This window comes from Lolium rigidum, chromosome 4, assembly GCF_022539505.1.
Source record: "Lolium rigidum isolate FL_2022 chromosome 4, APGP_CSIRO_Lrig_0.1, whole genome shotgun sequence".
In the NCBI taxonomy this organism is placed as follows: domain Eukaryota; kingdom Viridiplantae; phylum Streptophyta; class Magnoliopsida; order Poales; family Poaceae; genus Lolium; species Lolium rigidum.
In genome coordinates, this window is record NC_061511.1 from 258761310 (window position 1) to 258770164 (window position 8855).

The window sequence follows — 8855 nt, forward strand, 5'->3', positions numbered from 1 at the left end:
CTGCTTGGAGCTACGGTTACTTACAGTCCTCGTTGGAGGCGAAGGAGAACTCGACGAAGAAGATAAAGTAGCCTTGCCGCGCGCCACCGCCGTACTTGCTCTGGGAAGGGGATGGAGGACGGTGCTCGGCAGACCGTGATGATGGAGGGTAGAAATAGGGGAGGGTGCTCGGCAGGAGGTGACGAAATCATCCCCATTCCCCTTTTGCAGTTCATCGTAACGTGCGCGTGCTCTCGCCATCTCCTTGCTCGTTCACGCTCGTGCTGGCAAAAATGCCCTTTGCACCGGCAGAGCATGAGATGATATACGAGTGTTACTTGGTAGAAACGGCCAATTCAAACGCTCCTCCCCGGTCTGGCCCAAGAATGCTTTGGAAACTGGTCATGCCACAACAGAGACCTTTCAGCCAACCAAACTGCAAGTTCTGTCTCCCTAGGTGCGAGCTAAATGGGCTAATACCTACCAAACGCGCCCCTAGCAAACCCAGTTTCCTAAAGCTGTATGACCCAATCAACCAAACTTCACTAGGATTAGCCGCTTCCCCTAATGTATTTCAATCTTGTCTTTCTATGAAGGAACTAACTACAATTGGATCGGTAGGAGGCAAGGGAGGACCCACGGATCAGCCACCCACCAAACACCAGCTAGGGAAGAACCAAAACCCACAATCCTCCAAATTTGAGTGCAAAAGAGTCGATGGTCTGGATAAGCACATTCGATTATTTCATGAGCTCATATACAGCTTCAGGGTCAAATAAACACACAAACATGTGAACTTGTCTTTGTTGTTCGAGGAGTGTGTTGTAAGCCACAAGTTGTTGTTCGAGAAGTGTGTTGTAAGCCGCAAGGCGTGTGTGATGTGTTGTAGCCATTCTTTGGCGTTCTTCTTAAGCTTAATACAATGACACGCAGATCTGCTACGGGTTCTCAAAAAAATGATTCAGATGCTGCTAGATTACTGGTGTCAAACAACATATTGCTTATAGTGCCGAACTGTCAATACATTAGTATTTTCTCACTCCTAGCATTGCTGCTTCTTTTTTATTATAACACTGGAGAGCCGAAACCTCCAATCTAATACAAACTGATCTACTAAACCGCGCAATAAGATGGCTTTTACACAAATTAACTGATTCAGCACCCCTCAATCTTCACAAGATTCACCGTTTTTCTTTCATTTTAGTCTGATTTAGCTATCATGCTTCACATGGTTTGCACCGAATCCTGACCAAGAAGCAATGACCTGCATAGTTGCTCAATCATATAAACAAGTATAGAACCAAAACTACCGGATCTGTGTTTCCGCAAAAAACTTGAATATGGAAATTTCAGTATATTCAATTCAGTACATAAATATAATAAGTATAAAATAAATAAAACAGAATGTGAGAACAGAAGCACACCTCATTGCAAAGGAAGACTCTTATGGGTGTATGCGACATCCTTGTCACCATTCACCACTTGCCCTTTCCCTCGTAAGAGCCTACATATCAAAATAAATCATTCAACAATAAGTATTTTTTTTTATTCTCCGTATTTCGTTTAAAAAAAAGTTCAGAACTTGTCACAGGAAAAGTAATGGAAGATGATGCAACAGCAATGCAGACTTAATGTTGAGCCCTTCTGCTATGAAGAAGCTAATTCTTTGCTTGGAAGATTAATTTTAGCTATATGGTTTGTGATTGCCCATCTGCTGACTGAGATGCAGACTATTCATGTGACTGGTTTCTTTATTCTGCTCATGAGAAAATTAGCATGCGGCTTGAGAACTGGAAATAATAAAGTCAGCATGATGAGTTAATTTTCCCCGCTTTCTTGATTCTAGACTATAGCTCCATTTGCAATCACAGTTAATTTTCTAAAGAATATCTTTTTCACTTTTGCATATAGCAGTTGGTTAAAGCAATAATTTTGCAGCCAAAAGTGCAAAACATAAGTACAACTAGCAAAAATTTCAATGATGAACTATCACTGCATAGTAGAACAGCAACATTGTTAAGGGGTGTGTAATCTTCGAATAGATATCACAGTATGGGAGGGCATGTTGATGATAATAGCCCTGGATGGATTAAAACCAAAATGGATCAGGAGAAATCAGATAGTTTATCTATTTGCTAGTAGATCCAAATCGGCTTTGCCATCCCCTAAATTCCCTGAAGGTGGCTAGACCTCTAAATTTCAAGATGGGCAATTTTTAGAGTCCAGTTATCAAAATAAATTTGCTCTTCAATTACCACAGAACTGAGCTATAGCGTGATATCAACTTTTCACAAAAAATATATAGGTCTAGACTGTACAGTAACTGAAACATTTCATGCATGTCCTGGATTGGTTCATAAGATAGGGCCGGTTGATTGGGTTATGCAGGTTTTGAAGTTATAGGAATGAGCTAACAGTAGGACTGTAATAGCCAGCTCCACATACCATCGTGTAGTTAAGAGGCCTTCAACACCCACAGGTCCACGTGCATGTATACGCCCAGTACTTATGCCAACCTATTCAAGATATTCCAAAGGATTAGAGATGCACAGACATAATGGTAAAATGATCACAACATATAGCATATAATGTAAAGAAGTACCTCAGCACCCAGTCCAAAACGAGCCCCGTCAGAGAATCTTGTACTTGCATTGTATACTACGGCAGCACTATTGAATTTTAGAAGTAAAACAGAAAACTTGTTAGACACCTAATCCTCCCAGAATATCAGAAAGAAAATTAGTCAACAGGAATAGCAGAAATCATGGCAGGAATCTGTTAACTCAAACTGTACAAGAGCTAAATTTGAAGACAGAATTTTTTATCTAAAATACCTGTCAACTTGACGTAAAAAGGTCTCTGCTACTTTATCATCTGTAGTAACCACACAATCTGTATGTGCACTGAAAATATAACATAAAGCAGGGAGAAGTAATACGTTTAACCAAATATCAGTTTTCTTGAATATAAATGTATTTAGAAATTGAATGAGGGAGACAGGGTACAACAACTCTTAGCTACCTTCCATAGCGATGTATATGGTCAATTGCTGATTGTACATCATCAACAAACTCAACTGTGCAAGCCATAGAACTGTACTCCAGATGTAATGAATCTGCTTTCGGGAAGCCCAATATTTTATGCGCAACAGGCCCCCCATAAATATTAACTCCTGCAATACAGCTCTAATTAAAACACAGAATATGATGAATCCAAATTACAAACATTTATCAAAATACAAGCCTAGAACAAATCATATATGACTCTGTTGCTAAAAGCTAAAGGAACTGCATATATTACACACTACTTTTGGCATGGAAGTAGAATTGTTTAAGCAATTCTGTGTTCACGCAAAAGCTGAGTGATTTATGAGAATTGGTAAGGACTCTGAGTGATTTCCTTCCATGTATGGCGCAATGTGAACTGTGAAACAGCAATGTAAAGTGAGCTGGTGGTACTATCTGTTACTCTTCTTATTCAGAATGCATTTTTCCACAAAACCAGGATACTCCCATTTTTCGTTACTTCCAGAGTTAGTGTTTGACAGATAACTACTTGAATACGATATTGTTAATAACTAACATTTTCATAAGCAGATGAAAACACTTTTAAACGTGTAAAAGTTTCATATCTGTGTAAAAAAAACACATATTTTTGAATATTAAAAACTAGTAAAAAGTATAGCATCGACTCTTGAATGGACAACATATAAGAATCAACAGAAAAGGTATACAACTAAAACAAACAAAGGGCAAAAGGCAAACCTTCTGTTTTGAGCGCTGCCAGTACATCATTAAGTTCTGGAGTCTCGGCAAGATCTTTATGAACAAGTAATGTTTCCTACAGAAAATACAGCCAAAATCAGCTAAACATACAAAGCTGGAGAAATTTGAAAAAACAAAATAGAAATCACCACCCAGCCAAAATATTAGAAGAAAACCCAATAACAAAAATTGCAGGTAATCTTTATGGCAAAGAATATGGAAAATATATTATGATCTCAAGGGAAATATTTAATAACCCATCAAGTTAAAAACTTCAAAGTGGTAAGATTAACAGTGAAGTAAGCATGACACACACACATATGATTATCAATTGCAAACAATATTTATTTAATCAGCATTAGGAAATATGGTGGGCCAGTGACAGGCACGAAATTCAAATATGCCTGGTGTGGCAACAGGAAACTGCAGTAAAGATAAGTAGATAGATTTTTAAAATATATATAGTTGTATAAACATTACCAAATTAAAAGAGGCTCTATAAAGTACTTAAAAACCAATAAAAACATCTATCCAAAAATCTACATGCTACCACATTAAACAAGTACCATTGCGTTGCAGGCTGCTGGGTAATCAATCTTTGCATCCATCACAATACGCTTTGCCATATCCATGTCTGCTGATTTGTCAATATATACATGACAAACACCATCTGCAGGGAAGATGCAAAAAGAATCAAAAGAACTCCTTCCTTGCCAAAATGGTGCATATAATTTTTAAAAAGTCAAATGATGCAAAGTTTGACCATGTAGAAAGAAATATCAACATCTAGGATGCCAAATCAATGCCATTAGATTCATTATGATGTATATTTCGTATGATATACATTTAATATTGTGCATATACATAATTCTCTCGATAGACTTGGTCAAAGTTGATGAGGTTTGCTTTAAAAAATAAAGAATTATATTATGGCCAGGGGGGTAAGATTTAAGCATTTGCCCTAGTAGTAGCAACAATAATGTTGAAAGAAAACTTACCAGCATGACCAAGAACAGGAATCTTAGTCGTTGCCTTGATTTGAGCAACCAGCTTATTACTCCCTCTTGGAATGACAAGATCAATGACATCATCAAGCTGTACATTGTATTATTTGTTTAGGCATAATTCTACAACCACTATTTTCATAGTATTGAATGCTCACCTTTAGCAAATCTGCAATTTCATCTCTAGTTGTAACAAGGCCAATAAGTTTTTCACCAACGTTGTCAGGGATAGCATTGGTTATAACCTAGAAACAGTTCATTGAGATTTTTAAGGACACTAGAGCTAACAATAAAACACCATGCAAATAGAAAGCTACAAAAGCAGAGATAATACCTTATGCAATATGGCGTTTGATCTCATCGCTTCCTTTCCACCTTTTAGGAGAAGACCGTTACCACTTCGAATGGCTAAAGACGCAATCTAAACAATGGTGTTCAAACCAAGCTGCTTAATATACTTGTACAGATCAAATGAAATCACGTGAATTATACAAAAAAAAGTATAACCGACCAACATTTAAAAATACCTGGACTAAAGCATCAGGTCGGGACTCAAAAACAATCAAGAGAACACCCAAAGGACATGATGTTTTCTCAAGAACTAAACCATCCGCAACCTGAAAAGGCAAACCAATCGGTTCAAACATCGAAGCTTTTTTTGTTTAGGAGCTCCAAAGTGTAGTATTAATACAAGCATTCACCTCTGTTCTTTTCAGTATCTCGTTAATAGGGTCTTCCATATTCGCAAGAGTTCGAACAGATTTGGCAAGGCTTGCTATCTATAAACAATAAATGTAAACTTGATCAACAATTGAACAATGTAAAAAATGAAAAGAAGCAACTTTTGCATATCTAACAAATCAATTCAGTTCAAAAGAAACAAGATTATGCAACTGTCTACCTTTCCTGGTTTTAGAGTCAATCTAGCAACCAAAGAACTCTCATACCCAGCCTCATGTGCCACAGCTACATCAGCTTCATTCTCGGATCTAATTAGATCCTCATTTGCCTCTAAAGCATCCGCAACATCTAATAGTATTTTCTTGCGCTCCTCTGATGACAAATTCTGTTCCAAGTGTCCATATATAGGATCAGTATCAAGAACCAGCACAAGGGAAAAGATAGTTTGCCCTATTCAGTGAGCAGAAATTATGTGTGGAAAGAAATATGCCTGTAGACGCCTCGAGCAATCTCTTGCAGAAACAGCCATTTCGCGGACACTAGCGTCCTTGGATGGTTCCCATAAACTTGCATTCTTATGAAAAAGAGTACCAATTTTTTCCCCTTGGAGAACTTTAACAATGCTCTGAGATGCACATCCACTTCAACAAAAACAGTCAAAAAGTCAAATTACTAGTCCATTCACTGTGGAAATGAAATGTAGCTTGCAACAAATGGAGCTTACTTGGTTCTATCAAATTGATCGATTATAAAGCTTATTACTTGGGTTAATGCATTTATAGGTATTGACAAAACAGAAAAATCAAGCTTCTTTACTAAACAATAATGCCATACCATGTTCAGGCAGAAAGCATCGCAACCCAAGTTTTACTATAACATGCAAGGTGCATGGGTCTCAAAAGCAAATACACTTTTAGCAGAATTATTGTGGTGGACCAGTTCATCATTTAATGTAAAAAATCTAACCACTACACATTAGACTTCACATCATTTAAAATTTTATTGTTCAAGACGATTTAAACTGACTTTTTAAAATTCGTTGATGAGCGTCAAGTTACATGACTTAAAAACTTAAGAATTAGTAGTGCAGTATTTAATCAGGTCTGGCAGACTAACAAGATGGAATCAAAATCACGAGTTACCAAATGGTATACATTACTACTTGCATACGATGAAAAACAAACACCATAGAATGTATGAAGTGTGCACATGTGAGTATGTGACAAATATCAATGTTAGGCAGATGAAGGACAGATGTTTGAATTACCTTGTAATAACAACAGGTACACCACCTGTTGAAGCCCAGACAGCAGCTTGGACTTTAGCTGTCATGCCACCCCTACCAACACGAGACTTGTCTCCGAAAGTAATCTCATGATAATGTTTTTCTTTGATATAAGTATGTATTATCTTTGAGGAAGCTTCACTTGGTGGACCACTGTACAGGCCATCCACATCACTGAGTAGAAGAAGGAGATCAGCTTTCAGTTCCAATGCCAGTAGTCCTGCCAAACTGTCATTATCCCAGAATATGCCAGATGAATCCTGCGACAGAAATGTTGGTGAACATCACAATGCAAATGATAAAAGTGCTGAGGCAGGTATGGAACTGGACAGGCATGGCTATTTATGGATGCAACAGTGGAGCTGTAACTACGCAACCAATATGGCAATTACAGAGCAACGTCAGACAAAGACTACAGTTCTATTTATGAATTGTACAAAACGCACCTCATATGGAGCCTTTCTGGTGCTGATGGCATCATTTTCATTAAATATTGGAATAACTCTAAGCTCTAACAATGACTCAACAGTTTCACGGAGCCGCTCCCGGAAGTTGGAATTCTCGAAATCACTGTCTGTGACAAGAAGTTGGGACGACGATACATCAAGCTGCAACATGGGAAGTTTGATGGTGTTACAAACAGATGACAAGGTACCAATTATTTCAGCAAAATTCATGGCAGGCTAAATAGACACACTTGGGTAAACAGCATATCGTAGAGCGCCATGAGCCCGCTCTGACCAACAGCGGCGCAAGCCTTCCCATCCAGCTCATTCTGCGGCTTTTGCAGATCAGCGAAGCTGCTGTTGACGAGCTTCCGGTACCTGAGCCGCTGTCGCCCCACGCCAACAGCGCCCGAGGTGACCATAATCACCTCGTATCCTTGAGCGTTCAGATCCTTCACCTGCATTGCCATTTTGTAGGTTCAGGGTCCGCCAAGAGATATCAGACTGCGTATTTACGTTGTAGAGAAGTTCAGAAATCAGAATGTTACCTGCTCGCACAGGGATCCGATCCTGCCCAAAGCCAATCTCCCATCATTTCTGGTGATAACGGCAGTGCCCACCTGTCATGAGAAAAAGGAATTAAGAGACAGCAAAAGGAGCATGGATCAAGACTCTGTCCCTATGGCTTCTGTATTCCATCGTTCGTTATAAGATTCCTCGGCCTCTCTAATACGCATGCCCAGAGTTGGCAACTTTTTAGACAGAGCCACACAAAACTGGCAAAAGTAATCTTCTCTTCTCCAAACAATTTACCACAATGGATCATAACAAGTCCCCAGGTTTATTTATAAGAAAAATGCATCACTGATGCAATGAAATCTCGAGATTGCTCGCATGCGTATGAAATTTGAGAAATATTCCCATAATACTCTCTCTCTCTCTGCCTTTCCTCAATCCATTTCCATCTGACGGGAATCAACTTTCCCCTAAAGCTTATCCGATGGCTGATTACAAAAGGCCCCAAACATCCTGGGCACATGAAAAGCTCCTATAGCGATAGTTGCTGAAGATGGGGACTTCGCCCATCAACGCACGCGTGACAGGGTTAAACCCAAACCCCAGGCAAAACCCCTCCGTCCCCTGTTCCCCGTCTACACTCGTCCTAATCCAAAACTGTGACAGACGACCCAAATCAACCGTGAAGAACTCTACAAAAATCAATCCTCCATTTGCGTCAGAGACAGCCTCGGGAAACACGGCAATGCAGAAAACAGCATCGCGCACGAAGCAGCAGCGCTTAGATCTAGTATAAACAGGAAAAACGGCGGCCGCCGCCGCCAGATAGTGAAAAGAAATCACCTTGATGATGATGCGCTTGACGTCCTTGATGAAGCTCCGGTTGGGGTCGGCGGGCGCCATGGCCGCGGGCGGGAGGTCGCCGTCGCTTATCCGCTGCGTTTCACGGCCCCTCGTCGCCTCGTCGCTGCGGCCGCGATGTGTGGGGAGGCGGGTGGGATTGGGAGAGACTAGAGGGAGGATAGAGCCCTGGGCCTTTTAAAGTGGGGTTTCGTTCCGTGAGCGCAAGAGAAATCCCAGCTGCTGCGCAGCTTGCTGCCAACAAACCTCCCGTGATCCTCTGCCGCGCGGCCGCCGCCACCCATGCGTGCCCCGCGCGTCATCGCTCCCCACTTCGACG

General features: G+C 40.3%; 1 protein-coding gene across 1 annotated transcript; it reads right to left on the minus strand.

Annotated features, from left to right (window-relative positions):
- Window positions 1-948: 948 nt before the first annotated feature.
- On the minus strand, window positions 949-8638 carry LOC124707585 (delta-1-pyrroline-5-carboxylate synthase 1). Its single transcript, XM_047239248.1, has 20 exons — window positions 8519-8638; window positions 7708-7779; window positions 7411-7617; window positions 7160-7321; window positions 6696-6973; window positions 5919-6069; window positions 5649-5813; window positions 5449-5526; window positions 5275-5364; window positions 5082-5168; window positions 4906-4992; window positions 4742-4838; window positions 4310-4413; window positions 3744-3819; window positions 3001-3151; window positions 2814-2882; window positions 2582-2648; window positions 2425-2495; window positions 1404-1483; window positions 949-1243 (listed from the first exon to the last, which is right to left on the minus strand). Exons 1-19 carry the CDS (start codon window positions 8576-8578, stop codon window positions 1405-1407), a joined length of 2151 nt encoding a protein of 716 aa, XP_047095204.1. The 5' UTR covers window positions 8579-8638; the 3' UTR covers window positions 949-1243; window position 1404.
- Window positions 8639-8855: the final 217 nt, after the last annotated feature.

Coding starts and splice junctions, on each gene's coding strand:
- LOC124707585 (XM_047239248.1), bottom strand. CDS start 8,578: ATGGCGCCCGCCGACCCCAACCGGAGCTTCATCAAGGACGTCAAGCGC. Junction 4,839..4,905: donor AAATTGCAGATTTGCTAAAG/GTGAGCATTCAA, acceptor TACAATGTACAG/CTTGATGATGTCATTGATCT. Junction 1,484..2,424: donor GGCCTCTTAACTACACGATG/GTATGTGGAGCT, acceptor TTTGATATGTAG/GCTCTTACGAGGGAAAGGGC.